This window comes from Ostrea edulis, chromosome 9, assembly GCF_947568905.1.
Source record: "Ostrea edulis chromosome 9, xbOstEdul1.1, whole genome shotgun sequence".
Classification (NCBI taxonomy): Eukaryota; Metazoa; Mollusca; class Bivalvia; order Ostreida; family Ostreidae; genus Ostrea; species Ostrea edulis.
Window position 1 is genome coordinate 25,986,525 of NC_079172.1, and position 19,802 is coordinate 26,006,326.

The following is a 19,802-nucleotide window of genomic DNA, read 5'->3' on the forward strand; positions in this document are numbered from 1 at the left end:
TATCTGACCTTCAGTATCATCTTTTCGCTGTTTGTATAAATGATTCATGGCTTGTCAAACACATTTACCATTTCTGTTGTGAAATTGTTCGTTAAAAGTAGGTATGGACATCTTGGTCTCTCGGTGGGCATCCGAATTCGGAACCCCACCAAATATTTCTTGTCCAATGAAAATGCACGATTTTGAACCAAGGCAGGATAAAGTTCCCAATGTTCCTTTTTTCAATTGTGGTGTTTTCATGATTTAATCAATATTAACAATGTTAATTTCAATCTCTGGGGCCATAAAAACTCACTTTTGATCTCAGTCGCACTTTTTTTCTCTGTCTCGTGACTTAGAAGAAAGGTGAACTAATCATCGGTCTTGGGCAACAGTTTTCCAGGTCTAATCCTACCTCGGGATGATAGTTTGATTGTTCCCATGAAGCCCGATAAGCATATTATATTGGTTTCGCACACTCGTACACTTACACACACTTTCTATCAATCAATCTATCTATCGGTATAAAATTAAAAAAATTCTTTTTCGTTTTTAGTTTTTTACCTATACAATTACCGATCTTGTGAAATTGATTGCATATTGTTTAACGTCACTCACTAGAATCTTTCACTCATATGGAAACGTCACCATTGCTGGTGAAGGGCTACAAATTTAGGCCTATGCTCGGCGCTTACGGACTTTGAGCAGGGAGGGATCTTTATCGTACCACACCTGTTGTGACACGGAGTCTCAGTTTTTGCTGTCTCGTCCAAACCATTTAGTCGCCTTCTACGACAAGCAATGGGAACTGAGGACCTATTCTAACCCAGGTTCCCACAGGAATCATTGTGAAAATGTTTGTCTATCGTTAGTCTGTCGTCCGTAAACCTTTCACAGTTTGAGTTTTGATTTAAACAAAAAATCAGTACAATCATACCTAAAACATCATTGAGTAAAGGCATTCAAGTTTGAAGAGACAGGTTCCTTCCGAAGGGATAGAGCCAGGAAAATGTAAACATAGGATGGAGTGCACGTGTCGGGATAGAGTCAGGAACATGTAAACATAGGGAGGAGTGCACGTGTAGGGATAGAGTCAGGAACATGTAAATATAGGGTGGGGTGCACGTGTCGGGATAGAGTAAGGGACATGTAAACATAGGGAAGAGTGCACGTGTAGGGATAGAGTCAGGAACATGTAAATATTGGGTGGAGTGCACGTGTCGGGATAGAGTCAGAAACATGTAAACATAGGGTGAGGTGCACGTGTGAGGATAGAGTCAGTAACATGTAAACATAGGGTGGGGTGCACGTGTAGGGATAGAGTCAGGAACATGTAAATATAGGGTGGGGTGCACGTGTAGGGATAGAGTCAGGAACATGTAAACATAGGGTGGGGTGCACGTGTGAGGATATAGTCAGTAACATGTAAACATAGGGTGGGGTGCACGTGTAGGGTTAGAGTCAGGAACATGTAAACATAGGGTGGGGTGCATGTGTAGGGATAGAGTCAGGAACATGTAAATATAGGGTGGGATACACGTGTTTGAAAAACCCACCTAATCAGAAAGGCCGATTTTTTTTTAAATCTTCCTAATTCAAAGAAGATTCAAGTTTGTCGACTTTTTGAGTCCTAATGAGGCCATGATTGGGGTTGAAGGTTTTGCACATTAATACATAGTGAATTGGTTTGAAATATTTCTTTTCAGGTGCCATATAGCCCTGTCAAACTTAAGACATTATTATAGGTAGTGATTAATTGCTCCTTCACCAAACGCTCGGCATTTAGAAGTGAGAATCACAAGTCTTTTGGATATGACCTTAAAAACAGAGGTCCCGTGTCTCGGCAAGCGTTGGCACGTTAAAGAACCCTCACTTCTACGGCCTTGAGCGCTAAGCATAGGTCTAAATTTGTGGTACTTCAAATACATTTGGTGACTTCTCAATATGAATAAAACATTCTCAACAGGACGTAAAACAATATGCATGTACATATATAAAACTATACATATAAAGAAACAAACAATCTCGGGTATCACAAGCATTTTCACAACATGACTACCGGGAAACAAGAACGTAATAAGATATAAGGCACCTGATCCCACCTCTGGTATGTTCAGGGGCCCTTGTTTGTCCTACTATTATTTTTGTATTCTTTATAGGAGTTATGATATTGATGACTGTTGAATTTACATGTGAATAGACAGTATCTCTTCCTCTGAAGAACTGCTAGGGTATTTATATATATTTATATAGTGACCGCGTAAGGTTGGTCGTCAACATTGTTCCTGATGTTTACACGGGACTACAAAAGGGATTAAAGGTTTTGAATGAAATCTTTTCAAGAACCACAAAAGTGTATATGTTAATTGCTAGCAATAGTATTTTGATGTAGTGGATATTTAAGTATGTCCCCCTCCATGAACATTGAGCGAAGGTTTGACCTTATATTTGATCAGGTGAGAGATATGACCCATGGGTATCTTGTTTTTATCTTTTAAATGATTTTTTCCCCATCTTATATAGTTACTGCTTTGACAACACTCGGGTGATATGCTGCATTGGGTTCGGCTTATCATAGAATATACACGTATATCCTCTCTGAATTTTGAATACTATGGTACTGTTTGAATCCTGTAGTAAAAACATAACTTTTTATCTATTTAAAGATTAAAGATGCGCTGCAGAAAAACTCTTCAGAATACGGAGATAAATACCAACATTGTGACGTGACTAATTTCAGGTGAGTATGATTATAAACCAGTTTGTACATGTATTTCATGAATTGGTTTGCTATGGGGTCGGCTGCGGATGACGTCATGATACATATTTTCAATACGTTGTGATAACGGTGTTACTTCATAATAAATTCAGAATCCGTACTTGTATGATTGAAAGAGCTCTCATTGAATTTAGTTTCCACGTTTATAAGATGGCTATATTAAAAAAACAACAACGTAAAACTGAGATCAAAAGTGAGCAGGTTTCAGTTTTATGATCTCAGTTTGAATAAAACAGCATCAGAATTTATATTGATAAGGTATAATACGGCATAAACTGCTCTCGTCTAGGTTATATGGCATGAATTGGTGGAATATTAGCTTAAGGTAACTCCGCCATTATGTAACGTCATAGGCATTTGCAGATTAAATGTGTGCATGGAAGAAACATATTTTTGTAAATTCTTTACTCACTGGGTACAATAAAAAAGGGTAAACTATGATGCTGAAAAAGTCTACACATTCTGATTAAAGATGCCAAGGGCAAATTCCCAGACCGGGATTTTCTCTGTTGTAGGTCTATTTTACAATGATTTCTCCGATATCCACCATTAATTTATATACATTTATAAAATGCAGTTTTTTTAAATTGTTGAAATTAAATTTTTTATCATTTTTATTAGTTTCTATGCACTTTTATGATGCTGTTTAACGTAAATATGCACTTATTGATATTGACATATACTTTTGTTTATGAATGTCTGACATCTTATAAAAATGTGGCAAATACATATATTGTCTTTGATTATTTATCAAATAAACTACTTTGAACCCATAATAGTGAGACGCCACTATCTAGAGGATGTGAGACCTAGTTACAATCATTTTCAATCATTTTCACAGGAACGGAAGCATAGTGGTTCAATACAAGGTGTACTACGAGTTCACTACTACTATAATCATCGAGGAAACGGTCCAAAAAGATATCAACAGCTCCCTAACACCAATTGATTCCAGTCGTGCACTGTTGTCTAATTTTGAGGTCATAACAACGAGTTTGACTATCACGGTAAATGTTGAGACTTATGTAATAGATCCCATAACAACTAGTTCAACAACAACATCGACTACAGCACCAGTAACAGAAACCACAACCGACAGTTCCACATCGACGACATCACCAGTAACAGTATCCACAACCGACAGTTCCACATCGACTACAGCACCAGTAACAGAAACGACAACCGACAGTTCCACATCGACGACATCACCAGTAACAGTATCCACAACCGACAGTTCCACATCGACAACAGCACCAGAAACCACAGCAACAGCTGAACCAGTGAACTATACAGCAGGTAAGGTATTCAGGAGATATACGTCAGGTCATCATACTGTGGATACATTACCCATGAAGTAACAAAGGAGAGTAGAACTACATGTATATTGAGAACCTTTTTAATATCTGGCCCCATAAAATATCAGAAAATGAAAATGATTCAAACGTTTGATTAATGGAATATATGTAAATAGATGACTGTCGAAAATACATGTATTTCGGAGACGATAACATTGTTTGTGAATGCATTTTTTATATAAAGTCAGGAATTGAAAAAAAAAACCAACAACAAAAAACTAGGGCTGTGCGGTGCACCGAAAATTTCGGTGCACCGCGATTCATACCATTCGATTCGATGCACCGATTACAGATTCCGGATTTCGGTTCGGTTTAGATTTTACATACACCAAAACAACAAATATGGCGTCCGAGTGATGTGCATAACATGTGGTTTTTTATGCAACAGAGATTTAAATCACTACTGTGTTGAGAGTTAGCATTTTCACCACTCAGATACCACCAGAATATGGTCCGTAAGATCATTGCAGTTTATCTTTATGTAACAGGTTTCTCTTTCCCTTAAGTAATAACAGGAACACCTGTTTGGGTTCTCGACAAGACGTTTATTCAGGAGTTACCATGCAATGCACGAATTGTCCAATGATGAAACCCTATAACAACAATGTTTAACAATTTTAAGTAATATGCTATATAAAACATGAATACTATAATTTCACATAATTACTGATTTACAACCAATATACGATTATAGCATTACATGGGTGATCTATATCAAGGGAGATAACTCTATACCTGTATACATCACATATTAAATCTCCCAAGTCCTATAGACTTTAACTTCATCATAAAACTTTACAATAATTATCATTATAATATGTATTAACATTATTAATTATTGAATTAAATAAAAACCATATGGTGAGCATACCATTCTATGGGAATAGGCTCGAGTGAACAATATTTACAGATGACACCAAACTGGTCTGATCTATAAATTAATTATGATATCTACAATATCTTGTAAGTCATAAAACATACTTTTACTTTAAAATAATATCACAGTGAGACGAATCATATACATTACTATCACAGATATTTACATTATATAAGTCTCACTCTCACTGATCATTTATTCCAGGAATGTGGCAACAAAAGGAATTTTATGCAAAATTACAGATTTAACATTTAGTAAAGGAATTATAGAATAGATTAGCATTAGTAATAAATTATTAACTTACCATTCAAGAGGAAAAATGTCGGTCTATGTCTAATTGTCAAAATATGTCAGATCTACTGAAATCAACTCTCTTCTTCAAAAACTGAATAAAGACTGACCACAAAGAACAGAACTCTTGGAGGGAAAATCTCCAAGACCAATCCAATGACATAAGACAAACTAAAACACCAATGAAATTAAAAGACACAAGGGACATTTGGCCAAAATATAATTATATACCCCAGGCCATTACACTGGGAAAGTGACCAAATTTTTATGCTTGACTGCATGTTTAAATTACATTACCTTGCCTAAGCATTTTATTCAATGAACCGATTCTTCATACATATACCCATCATATTATACAATATACATGTATAATATGAGTCTGTCACATTTACATGACATATAGCATTTCTGTCAGTGGACGAGTGGTGGAGTGAAATCAACATCGTAGGTAATGACACAGATTTGACAGTTAATGTGAGAGAAGTAAATCAATAAAGGAGAGATTTTCAAAGACTCTCAATTGATAAGAATTGTTCAATTCTTACATATCAATGGAAACAATATCATATACATTTAGATTCACTATAGATTTGTTTAATAATCCAAAACGTAAGCAGCACACTAATATAACAAATTTTAATAGACTGTTAGTGTTTTCCTTTTTCTATCAAAGTTATAAAATGCCATCATAAATAGATGTGTTGTTTACAAATGATGACATATAGTTATATAACTTGAATAAAATAAAACCAAATATGTTACTCATTAAAATTGTTAAATTTTGTGCTTTCATTAGATAAATTGGACCTAACATGAACCGATTCGAAAATAACCGAACCGTGCTGTTCAGAATCGAAACCGAACCGAATCGAGCTAACCCTGAATCGTCCCAGCCCTACAAAAAACATTTACTCGAAAATGCAACAAATGTTCAAAATTTTCGTATTTTCACATCTGGTAAATGACTGATTAGATACCATTGTCAGATATTTCATACGTATCACGAATTTACACATTATGTTAGTAAACGTTTTTTAATCACGAATTCACTCTATGATTACTTCATTTTCGTGGCATCATTACTGACTAGTGACAACAGAATACGAACGAATGTTTACTGTGATGAAACAAGGTGGCATCCCTAACTTTCATATAGGAATTATAATACATGTAATTCTATCTCGAATAGTAACTTAATAAAGGGACAGAAAACAGTCACCATCGCTCTTTGCAAATTCCAATGAATAAAGCAATCATTAAAGCTTTGAAATTGAATTAAATCGAATTGAATTAAATCAATTTCAGATGTCCATGTTTCCAGTATAGTTGCTACTGTTGGAGAACTCACGACATCAAAAGCGTGCGTAGTCACTCCACACGGAGAATGGCTTCAAATCAACGTATCAGTCGATTCGGGCGGGGTATCACACGTCATCGGGAAATTAGACTACAACCAATCTTTTGAAACCCCATCGTCCCTGGACAGATTTAATGCTAGTATCCGCATGAATGGTGATACAGTTGATGTGATGGTGACTCTGAATCTAACGGAACCAACAACCAAAATCTGCTCCTGGAACAACGATTATAAAGTGTATTGCTCTGTGATTATAAACAACACTTTTCCGACTAAGGTGGTTGATTTCAATCCAATTTCCGTGACAGGTAAGTGACTCTCAAATACAGAAGGGAAACATACCCAAACTTGATATCTTCATTCCACTGCCATGATAATAGATTGTAATGGGTAAGACGGGCTTTATAGAAGAAAATGTTATCCCCTTATTTTTTGTTAATTTTAACTGGTTTTTTTTATCATTGTTCCTAATGGAAACGATGTACTATGTGTTAAATATTAGCATCGATAAATTGCTGGTCAATGAATACTAAATAATTAGATATGGCGCAAACATATTTGACGTATGTGGCATAGGTTAATCGAAACTCGATTGTTTTATTGAACATAAATGATGACGGCAAACTAATAAATCAACGGGATGATTTAAGCTTCTCCATGATTGTCAACACCATATTTCTACGTAGCAATATTCCATTATCATTGTTTATGTATCTCAACTGATTCGATACGCAAGAGCTTGTTGTGTGTATGATAAGTTTTTAAATCGAGGCAAGCTACTGACAAACAAGTTGATGCTGTAGGAGTGTCAGCAGTCTAGTTTAAAGTCAGCATTTCACAAATTCTATTTGCCAATACAACCTGTCATTGGGTCAAATGCTGTGTGAGGTGTTCCAAACCAATTATTAGACCGTTCTTTACACACTGATTTGAATACGGATTACAAAATATAGGGTTCCCGGCTGGTATGGCCGGTGGACATGGGATGCTTACTTCTCCTTGGCACCTGATTCCACCTCTGGTATATCCAGAGGTCCGTGTTTGCCCAACTCTTAATTTTGTATTCCTTGTAGGAGTTACATGTATGAGATTGATTACTGTTTGTTATATTCACTTTTTCGTTTTTCACACAAGCACACACTGGTGTGATCATCCAGTAATGACACCTGGTATGCCTCAAACATTTTTAAAATGTTAAAGGTATAGCAAATGAATGAATGTCATACCACTAAGGTCAAGGTTATGGGTAATTTTTGCTTGTCAAAATTACAAGCATATTGTGATCAATCACATAAAATTATAATGTTTATTCTGATATTGATTCCATTGCGGATGAGAGGACTCTATTTTAGCTTTACATGATACATAAAACACAACTTACAATATTCAGAATTGTTTGTACTTCCAGCTCCTATGGCAGAAGTAAGCATCGACTCTAAGGTACATTACAATGAAGGTGATCAGATGACCTTCAATTGTACAACGAAAGGGGATCCAAATTATAGTTACTTTGATGTTCAATTAATCAAAGATTCCAACATTTTTTACAACAATTCCGGTGGAGACTTTGGGACTGGAACTAACTCCGACTGTTCCATTGATTTCAACTGGGTTGGTGGTCACTTTCTTCCGCCGCTGACTTCCAATCAAACCGGCGTCATAGTCCGCTGTGTTGTAAGAAACACTGTACTGAATAAGACTAAGACAGCTGAAAAGACGCTGAATGTGTCATCGTCAGCTACAACTACAACACCAGTATCAGAAACGACAACCGACAGTACCACATCGACTACATCACTAGTAATAGTATCCACAACCGACAGTTCCACATCGACTACATCACCAGAAACCACAACCGACAGTTCCACATCGACTACAGCACCAGTAATAGTATCCACAACCGACAGTTCCACATCGACTACAGCACCAGCAACAGAAACGACAACCGACAGTTCCACATCGACTACAGCATCAGTAATAGTATCCACAACTGACAGTTCCACATCGACTACAGCACCAGTAACAGAAACCACAACCGACAGTTCCACATCGACTACAGCACCAGCAACAGAAACCACAACCGACAGTTCCACATCAACTACAGCACCAGCACCAGTAACCACAACCGACAGTTCCACATCGACTACAGCATCAGTAATAGTATCCACAACCGACAGTTCCACATCGACTACAGAACCAGCAACAGTATCCACAACCGACAGTTCCACATCGACAACAGCACCAGCAACCACAACAACAGCTAAACCAGTGAACTATACAGCAGGTAAGGTATTCAGGAGATATACGTCAGGTCATCATACTGTGGACACATCACCCATGAAGTAACAAAGAAGTGTATAACTACATATATATTGAGAACCTTTTTAATATCCGGCCCCATAAAATATCAGAAAATGAAAATGATTCAAACGTCTGATTAACTTAATGGAATATACGTAAATAGATGACTGTCGAAAATACATGTATTTCGGTGACGATAACATTGTTTGTGAATGCATTTTCTATTTAACGTCAGGAAATGAAAAAAATAACATTTATTCACAAATGCAAGAAATGGTGAATTTTTAAAAAAATTTTGCAGCAGGAAAATAAACGATTAAATACTATTGTCAGATATTTCATACATATCATGAATTTACACATTATGTTAGTAATGTAAAACTTATACGGTACCAATTTTGATGCACCAGATGCGCATTTCGACAAATAATGTCTCTTCAGTGATGCTGAAGCCGAAATTTTGAAATTCGAAATGACAAAAAACTTGTAAGAGCTAAAAGGAAAACTAGAGTGCCAAAAAACCCCCCCAAAACTGGAGCCAAATTCGTCCAAGGATCACAGCTATGCATGAGGGAGATATCCTTAATTTTGAAATGAATTTCTAAATTTTAACATTGCAATTAAATATTATACATCCGTATTTTCAAGCTAGTAACGAAGTACTTAGCTACTGGGCTTTAGAGACCCTCGGGAACTAACAGTCCACCAGCTGAGGCCTCCACCCAAGGCTCATAATGTGAAACTTATACGGTACCAATTTTGATGCACCAGATGCGCATTTCGACAAATAATGTCTCTTCAGTGATGCTCAAGCCGAAAGTTTGGAAATTCTAAATGACAAAAAACTTGTAAGAGCTAAAAGGATCACTAGAGTGCCACCCCCCCCCCCCCCAAAAAAAAAACTGGAGCCAAATTCGTCCAAGAATCAGAGCTATGCATAAGGGAGATATCCTTAATTTTGAAATGTAAACGTTTTCTAATCACGAATTCACTCTATGTTTCATTTTCGTGTCATCATTACTGACTAGTGACAACAGAACACGAACGAATGTTTACTGTGATGAAACAAGGTGGCATCCCTAACTTTCATATAGGAATTATAATACATGTAATTCTATCTCGAATAGTAACTTTAGAAAGGGACAGAAAACAGTCATCATCGCTCTTTGCAAATTCCAATGAATAAAACAATCATTAAAGCTTTGAAATTGAATTAAATCGAATTGAATTAAATCAATTTCAGATGTCCATGTTTCCAGTATAGTTGCTACTGTTGGAGAACTCACGACATCACAAGCGTGCGTAGTCACTCCACACGGAGAATGGCTTCAAATCAACGTATCAGTCGATTCGGGCGGGGTATCACACGTCATCGGGAAATTAAATTACAACCAATCTTTTGAAACCCCATCGTCCCTGGACAGATTTAATGCTAGTATCCGCATGAATGGTGATACAGTTGATGTGATGGTGACTCTGAATCTAACGGAACCAACAACCAAAATCTGCTCCTGGGACAACGATTATAAAGTGTATTGCTCTGTGATTATGAACAACACTTTTCCGACTAAGGTGGTTGATTTCAATCCAATTTCCGTGACAGGTAAGTGACTCTCAAATACAGAAGGGAAACATACCCAAACTTGATATCTTCATTCCACTGCCATGTTAATAGATTGTAGTGGGCAAGTCGGGCTTTATTGAAGAAAATGTTATCCCCTTATTTTTTGTTAATTTTAACTTTTTATTTTTAATCATTGTTTCTAATGGAAACGATGTACTATGTATTAAATATTACCCTCGATAAATTGCTGGTTAATGAATGCTAAACAATTAGATATGGCGCATATATATTCGACGTATATGACATAGGTCAATCGAAAATCGATTGTTTTATTGAACATAGATGATAACGACAAACTAATAACTCAACGGGATGATTTAAGCTTCTCCATCGTCAACTCCACGTATTTATGCAGCAACATTCCATTATCACCTGCATATGGTGTTTATGTCTCTCATCTGATTGGATATGAAAGAGCTTGTGTGTATGATAAGTTTTTGAATCGAGGCAAGCTACTGACAAACAAGTTGATGCTGTAGGAGTGTCAGCAGTCTAGTTGAAAGTCAGCATTTTACAAATTGTATGGTCTTTATAAGGATCTAGGTTTCCAATACAACCTGTCATTGGGCTAAATGCAGTGTGACCTGTTCCAAACCAATTATTAGGCCGTTCTTTACACACTGATTTTGACTACGGATTACAAAATATAGGGTTCACGGCGGGTATGACCGATCGACATGGGATGCTTACTTCTCTTTGTCACCCGATCCCACCTCTGGTATATCCAGAGTTCCGTATTTGCCCAACTCTTGATTTTGTATTCATTGTAGGAGTTACATATATGAGATTGATCACGGTTTGTTATATTCACTTTTTCGTTTTTCACACACGTACACACTGGTGTGATCATCCAGTAATGGCACCTGGTATGCCTAAAACATTTTTAGACTGTTAAAAGTATTGGAAATTGAACGAATGTCAGACCCCTAAGGTCAAGGTTATGGGTAAATTTTGCTTTTTTGCTTATCAAAATTATAAGCCTATTGTGATTAATCATATAACATGATAATGTTTATTCTGAGATTGATTCCATTGCGGATGAGGGGACTCTATTTTAGCTTTATATAATACCTAAAACACAACTTTCAATATTCAGAATTGTTTGTACTTCCAGCTCCTATGTCAGAAGTAAGCATCGACTCTAAGGTACATTACAACGAAGGTGATCTGATGACCTTCAATTGTACAACGGAAGTGGATCCAGATTATAGTTACTTTTACGCTGAATTAATCAAAGATTCCAACACTCTTTTCACAATTCCCGGTCCAGATTTTGGGACTGGACCTAACACCGACTGTTCCATTGATTTCAACTGGGTTGGTGGTCCCCCTCTTCCGCTGACTTCCAATCAAAACGGCGTCATAGTCCGCTGTGTTGTACGAAACAATGTGCTGAATAAGACTAAGATTGCTGAAAAGACGCTGAATGTATCATCTGCTGGTATGTATAATAAACAATGGAGTGAACTAATACGATCAAATGTCCCAATTTCTAGTAACGTTAGATGAAGCATTTGTTCCCTAGTAAAATATGAGAAAATGCACTTTGCACGTATTTCGGAAGATATATGAAAAAGTGGGGTATCCTATCACAACATGGCGTATCATAATATAAAAGACCCACAGGAGTTTTCGAAATGAGAAACACAGGGGATTTTGACTTTGATTGTAACTTTGATTTAAACTTGAACACTTGTAGGAATCGAGATGTTTGCGTACGATAGCATTCAGCACGTCTATTTGATATCAAATATGTACATAGTACATAACAAAAACTACAGGGAACTTACTTTCCTTCTTGAGATTCAACATGAAATATATGTAGTTTTTCATTTCTGAAAGTTTGATAAACCTGAATAAGAATTGCAGCTTATGATTTAGTATTGTATACAAAGATTTTCGAAATTTCCATTTCAGTGCCTTAATGTATAGAGTACAATATTGATCACTGTTCGTTATCTTCACCTTTCATTAACACCACTAGGAACTAAAGTTTGCATATTAGGTGCCTGTCTGGCATTTTGATACTCTTTTTGAAACAATTCCCAATATCCATTTCAGTGACCCTCACCTCTCATACTTGACTTTGAAAACCAATATGAATCAAGGACGTCATATAAGTAATACTTTCTGCGAGTTTTAAGGCATTCGGAAAGAGATTTGTCTTAAATTTTGAATGCAGGGCTGAACCAACTAATCAAGAAAGGTCTTATTAATGAACGAATGAACAAACATACCATCGTAGAAACGACCGACATAACTGTTGTATTGATTGATTGAATTATGTTTAACGTCCCTCTCAAGAATTTTTCACTCATATGGAGACGTCACTAATGCCGGTGAAGGGCTGCAAAATTTAGGCCTATGCTCGGCGCTTATGGCCTTTGAGCAGGGAGGGATCTTTATCGTGCCACACCTACTGTGAAACGGGACCTCGGTTTTTATGGTCTCAGGCGAAGGACCACCCCATTTAGTCGCCTCTTACGACAAGCAAGGGGTACTGAGGATCTATTCTAACCCGGATCCCCACGGGAGAGCACCTGTTTCAAAAAGATGAAAATAATATATACATTTCAAAAATAAAATAACGATATGTACATGGGTGTGTGTATAAAATAAAAATATACATTACTTTATTTCAGATGTTGCATTTTTTGAATATAGCAAATCAACCCTGACAAAAAGTTTCCAAGAAATAGAATGCATAGCCCGCAGTGCGTCATCAATTTTTCAGGAAATCATTTTATCTAAAGATGGTGCCGAAATTGCTGTTATGAATAGTTCAGGAACGGCCTCAATGCTCATAACTAATGCGAGATACTCTGTAACAACACAATCGTTTAGTGGCGATGAACGACTGATCTTGAGAATATCCAGTGTGGAGTGCGAAGATCAAGGAATGTTTGGTTGCAAAATGTCGACAAAGAACAATTCTATAATAACCGCTCCCAATATGACGTTTATTGTGGAAGGTAATTGATTTAACGTTTACTTATTTGCCTACATTATGTATTTGTATTCAGCAATTTGTGAATTTTTGATATATTTCAAACGCGAAATTGTCAATTCAGTTTCGCTGTATCTATGCGTAGTCAAGCACTTCAACGTACTGTAAACGTATTATATTTGGCGGAAATCGTTTTTTCAACAAGTTAGCGTAGATTTGATTTAGCGCATTCCTGAATTACTTTAAACATCTAGATTTACGGATGGCATTTAGCGATGTACTTGATTTAGAGGAAGCTGCGTTCCGCCAAAGGCGCTAAATAGAATACACAGCCAAATGTAATACATTTACAGTATTTAGTTTGATCCATATAATTTCCCTAGTAATCTTGTTCTGTAAATAGTATTTTAAAATTATTGTGATGTACTTAATTATACATGTTTACATGTACTTAAACACTGTGTTATCAAATTCTATCCATCAACTATTATCACTTCTGAATTACTTAGTCATATCCCTACTGAATGTTATTGTCATATTGCAAGGAGCTAAACCAGAATTGAAATTACATCCCGACATCTTCGAACCTTTCGCCAGAGCAGGCCTCAATCATATTTGTTCCACGGAGCACACCGGAATGGCAGACAGAAATAACTACTTGGAAGTTCAGATATTCAAACCGAACGCTGTGACTGGTTTTAGATACTCAAACAGAATAGCAGAGACCGAAAAAATGCTGGATCCTACGAACAATATAACTTACATCAACATCACAGGAACGACTGCCCAGTTCCTTCTTGTGTCTGATTGGAAAACGAATGTGTCGTGTAACAACCAGGAAACGATAACATTTTTGCTTGACTTGACGATGGAGTTCAATAACGGGACTGTGAAATGTGTGCTGAAGGACGACGAGACAGTGCACTCTTCTGTGGAGTCACGCATAATAGTGATTCCTGGTAAGACATTTTCTATAATTTCATAAAAATCTAGGAATAATTTCAATCTCATTGATGGCCTGCTAGATTAGTTTGTACAAGGCTTATCTGTCTTTCTGTTGTTTGAATTGTAACGGAAAATTTACTTTAGGTAACTTTTGTGACGGATATGAGCACCAATCTGTCAGAAAGCATCCGAACAATGACTGCAATAGTTATGTCGATTGTACGGAAATCGGAGGGAAAATGTATGCTGTAGGAAATCGCTGTCCTACCAGCCATTGCATAGATTATACAACCAAATATTGTGTACCTTGTGACGGTAGTTTTACTTGCGAGGAAATAACAACACCTGGTAAAATGTCTTTCTAATTCCTAATTAACACTATTGGTAATGATAGCACATTTAATGTGACTTCGATTCAACTTTACTGTTTATTTCATGTGTAATTTCTTTTAAATGTTTAATATTAAGCTTGCAAATGATCTACAATATGAAGAAAAAAATCTTACTTTGTGTTGATAATGTTTTTATCTATTTTAGTTTTTAAATTTGTTGGTAGTCATGAAATATAACTTTAAGGTAGAATAACAATCATTAAATTTAAAGACAATCATATCATTTGAAATGGGACGTAAATTCCAAATCATTGACAAATAATTGACAATAATGTTTTTAAAAAAGGTACTTTTATTTGAATGCTAGTTAATGGTATTGGCATATTTCAATATACTCTAGATATCAAATTATTACCTCATATATGTTAAACAGTATTTGTCTTACTGTAAACTTGATTATTTCCATTTAGGGCCTACAACAATAATGACAACCCTACCACCAGGAACGCATTGTGAGTTGGAATTTACTTTACATACATAGAATGTGCTTCTGTGTTTCCATTCATACTATCCATGATGTTGTTATGAAAATGATTCACCAAGGGATTTGATTTTTTGAAAAAATATCTATATATTGCTGAAGCTATCATCATTGTAATTTATGGGGGGATATGGTTTCTTCAAATATTTAAGAGGAAAATTATAGAAAATTGCTATGAAATGTTACAAGAAGTAGATGTTCATTAAAGGGACTGGTTCACGTTTTTTGATAAAAATATTTTTTACTTTTGATGTTAACCATTAGAAATATAACTCATTTAATGTTGACAGACAAAATTTTGACCTTCTGAATGTATGAATGAAAGCAATATTTTAGCCTTAAATATGTGTTATGTAAACAAAGACTCGAGTCTTTTTATGTAAACAAACAAACAAGTGAAATATTGATTTTGTAATATAATGTATCTTAATTTTGCATAGTCACAATTTTTAACTTTTAGATGATACATTTCACCCCCCCAAAAATGCTTGAAAAATGAAACATATAATAATACTTTGATTGATATCCATTTCTTTTGAAAATTCCGTAAACAATAACATACCACAATCTTTGTTTACAAAATAAATAATAAACTCTATAAAATGAGCTTCTGTGATAATGTATAACCTTAATTTTCATGTGAAATCTTTCAAACACATTAGACAGTAGATTTTGATCATTAAAAATGAAAAACAAAATTTTGGGTAAAATCGTGAATCAGTCCCTTTAATAAAGGAAAATATATATGAACTGGGTGTTGAATTTAGTCCTATGACGTCTCAACCAAATACTGACCAAAATCAAACGTCTTTTTGAGTCCTGTGTGTGCTGGGTATGGATAGGGCCTAATTTGACGTAAAATATGATATTCAGTATCTGTGTATTTCTACATTACTTTGATGCCGCAAGTTTGGATATAACGTTTTTTGCTATATATCCTATGTGTATCATGCATTATGTTTTCAACAATATCAGTGCAAAACGTTTGGTATACAAGACATTTATAACATTACGCGTATTATAGATGTGTCCTGTAATGATTCCACCCACTCGGAGGGGACATCAGCCATCGTAAAATGTGTTGTCCTAGATAACACATTCGTCAGCCTAAACATCACATTCCTCCCAGAGTCAAGTCAAGGAAGTGAGGAAAAAATAGCAGAAATTCTCCCAGACGGCACCGTGCAATCTCAGTCCCGTTCTGACATGGACATATCCACCAACTTTGCTTCAACGCCGATGATTTTATCCATGACATTCCATTCAGTCAATTGCAGTGGGAAAGGACGATATAGTATCACCGGCATGGGAACAGATTCATTGGTTGCCCTTTCTGTTGAAACATTTAGACTAAATGTTATCAGTAAGTTTATCATTTTGAGTTATCAGATTGATCAGGTCAATCAACAGTAATTAACAAGCATTTACATGTACAACGATGGGAGTAAATAATTGAATTAATTATTGAATACCAGAAGGATGTGTATTATATAACTTATACTGTGTAAGGCACAGGAATCAGTCAAGGTTGCATTTCATTTCTAAATATAGATAACAATTCGTTCTCAATCACTGTAAATGTACAAAGTTTAGACGATATACTAGAAAACACATGTAGTTACATGTGTGTCAGTGACAGTCATTTTCAGCATTTATCACAAGACAGCAATATTCATATAAAACCTCTCTCGTGGGGATCCGGGTTAGAATAGGTCCTCAGTACCGCTTGCATGTCGTAAGGGGCGACTTAATGGGGAGGTCCTTCAAATGAGACCGCGAATGAAGAGGCCCCGTGTCACAGTAGGTGTGGCCCGATAAAGATCCCTGCCTGCTCAAAGGCTGTAAGCGCCGAGGTTACAGAATCGTACAGACCTTCACAGGCAATATGACGTCTCCATAGGAGTGATAAAGTCTTCAGTGAGACGATAAACAATATACTACTAGCCAACTAACAAATAGAACTACAGTTATCATTCATAAAACATCGATTTAAGAGACTTTGATATAGTGTATGAAATGGTTTGCTAATAGGCATTATGTAGTTAACATTCAATTATGAGTACTATAAGTGTACCTGTTGACAATATTTGCAACTCACATACTCCAGTTTTGGCAATTCATTTGTATACACAAACTCTAATTATCTTTAAAAAACAAACACCTATAAAATCACAACAATTACAACACCTATTTAACCTTATCCAGTATCTGAACATTTATAATATTATTTTCAGATCAAGCAGTAAGTACCAAATTCATAGTAAATCTGACCATTTGGTTCACGTTTAGAAAATCAGAAGTATTGACCGTTTCGTTCACATGCGAGAATAAATCATTTAATGTTCTGTGTGTTTTATGTTTTGGGGGAACGTTTGTTTCGGGGAATATGTTTATTTCTATTTTTTCTGTTTCTGTATTCTGTCACCAGTTGTTGGCGAAATACAACAAATTTAGACCTATGCTTAGTGCTCAGGGCCGTATCATTTAGTGATCTTTAGCGTGCCAACGCGTGCCTCGACACGGGACCTTCATTTTTACGGCCATATCCCAAAGATCCGTGTCACTCACTTCCACTTCCGAGTGTTTGGCAAAGAAATAGTCACTATATTATTGTTTACGTCTAAGGCTTGGCGCGGTCATGACACGAACAGGGCTCACGACCACGAAGAGAATGCTCTACCACTGACCTACCGCTGTCAGAAATTGCAACTAATTAAAGTTTCCTTCCCAGATATTAAGTATAATTGCGAGCTTTCAGTTGAATTGAACAAAACTAGTTATAGATAAATGAACTTCTAAAGGCGATTGATTTGTACCATAATTTTATAAAGGAATGTACCGTATATCTTTTTAAACTAGTATTACTAATGACCATAATGTTTCATGTGATAGAATACTTTCTTAGTTACCGGTCGCGGTAGCTTAGTGCAGGTAGGGCTCTCACTTTGCATCAAGAACCCTCCCTGGGTTGGTCGTAATCATCATAGATAGGTACAAAATTGTGACACTTTCGTTACGGCTGGTGACGTCTCTACATTGGTGAATTGTTTTTTGATATGACGTAAAATAATACATAAAACTTACTCAGTTACTTTACATTTGTCACAAGCTTTCTGGGATTGAACAAAAATAACCATTCTGACAACACATTTCAGCAGAAACACAATGAATACCATCATTATGATGAAATAACAATTCTATTTCAGGAAATTAAGTTGCAAAAATCATATACTTTATCATATATGTAAGTTTAGTTCAGTTCATTTTGTTAAACTATTTGTTTGATCATTTAAAAAAAATAATAATTTACTCTTGTCTTTGTGGAGTGCATATATCGTAAAACATTAAAGCACGTATGCTTTATTAAAGTTTGTCCATTTACTAATTAATATTATTGTAAATCCTATATCACAATAAATACAGCGATATGTTAAAATCAAGTCTATTATTTAGCGTGAAATCACTTGCTTTTGGGGTGACTAATTTTCGTGGATTGTCCATATTTTATCCTTTCGTTGGGATGTAATTTCGTGGGTATGGTTTCGGTACACTGAATTATTATATTTGTGTATTTCGTTGTGGTTTGAAATTCCTGAGATAGGAGTAATCTGGAAATCCACGAAACCTAATAATTTTACAGTACTATAAAAATTGATTTTCAGGCAATCTGACAGCATTCAGTATAAACACGAGTCCAATTTACCAAGAGGGTTCACAGATTGAATTCAACTGTACAGCTACTCTAGATGAGTCTCACGCAGACATTAAAGCGTACTACAAAAGACAATCAGAGAGCAGTTCTACCGAAATTGAAGGATCAACAGTTATCACTGGAAGAAACGACCCACACTGTCTTGTGAATGTCGTTTGGAAACCATCAAATCTTATGATAGCTGATGGAAGTTTCAATAATACCAATCTTAAATGTTCAATTATGCAATGGCCATTTGCAAATAAATTCAAGTCAATTATTGTTGGAAGCGCAGGTATAGTTTCGCACGGAAGTCTTTTTAAAAAAAAAATTATCTTTTAATTATTATTAAAACAACTGATATACAATAAACAGATTTACATAAGAAAAAAATCAGCACATAAACTTGTATGTATTGCATCTCTAATTTGATACACTTGCGTGTTTTATGTGTCACTGAATTACAGGGATTTGCATATATTATACACAAGCACTATACATCAGACATAGATATACAAGTATTATACATGTATTATACACAAGCACTATACATCAGACATAGATAAACAAGTATTATACATCTATTATACACAAGCACTATACACCAGACATAGACATACAAGTATTATACATATATTATACACAAGCTCTATACATCAGACATAGATATACAAGTATTACATTATATTATACACAAGCACTATACATTAGCCATAGATATACAAGTATTATACATATATTATACACAAACACTATACATCAGACAGACATACAAGTATTATA

The 19,802-nt window shown here is 35.6% G+C and overlaps 1 protein-coding gene and 1 long non-coding RNA gene across 4 annotated transcripts in view; one reads left to right on the forward strand and one right to left on the reverse strand.

Annotated features, from left to right (window-relative positions):
* The window catches only part of LOC125660296 (serine-rich adhesin for platelets-like), an 87,709-nt gene that overhangs the window by 51,573 nt on the left and 16,334 nt on the right, over positions 1 to 19,802 (forward strand). For 2 of the 3 annotated variants that reach the window (XM_056149978.1, XM_056149979.1), the window contains exons 5-16: positions 2,646 to 2,719; positions 3,600 to 4,054; positions 6,587 to 6,946; positions 8,047 to 8,922; positions 10,183 to 10,542; positions 11,678 to 12,004; positions 13,206 to 13,535; positions 14,056 to 14,469; positions 14,600 to 14,803; positions 15,258 to 15,299; positions 16,353 to 16,691; positions 18,991 to 19,314. The exons of the other annotated variant lie outside the window; for it this stretch is intronic. In XM_056149978.1, the coding sequence (XP_056005953.1) occupies positions 2,646 to 2,719; positions 3,600 to 4,054; positions 6,587 to 6,946; positions 8,047 to 8,922; positions 10,183 to 10,542; positions 11,678 to 12,004; positions 13,206 to 13,535; positions 14,056 to 14,469; positions 14,600 to 14,803; positions 15,258 to 15,299; positions 16,353 to 16,691; positions 18,991 to 19,314 (4,105 nt within the window). The remainder of the gene's footprint in view (positions 1 to 2,645; positions 2,720 to 3,599; positions 4,055 to 6,586; positions 6,947 to 8,046; positions 8,923 to 10,182; positions 10,543 to 11,677; positions 12,005 to 13,205; positions 13,536 to 14,055; positions 14,470 to 14,599; positions 14,804 to 15,257; positions 15,300 to 16,352; positions 16,692 to 18,990; positions 19,315 to 19,802) is intronic. 3 annotated transcript variants of the gene reach the window in all.
* On the reverse strand, positions 4,638 to 5,670 carry LOC130050298 (uncharacterized). Its single transcript, XR_008798739.1, has 2 exons — positions 4,985 to 5,670; positions 4,638 to 4,706 (listed from the first exon to the last, which is right to left on the reverse strand). It is a non-coding gene; the product is annotated as an uncharacterized LOC130050298 (long non-coding RNA).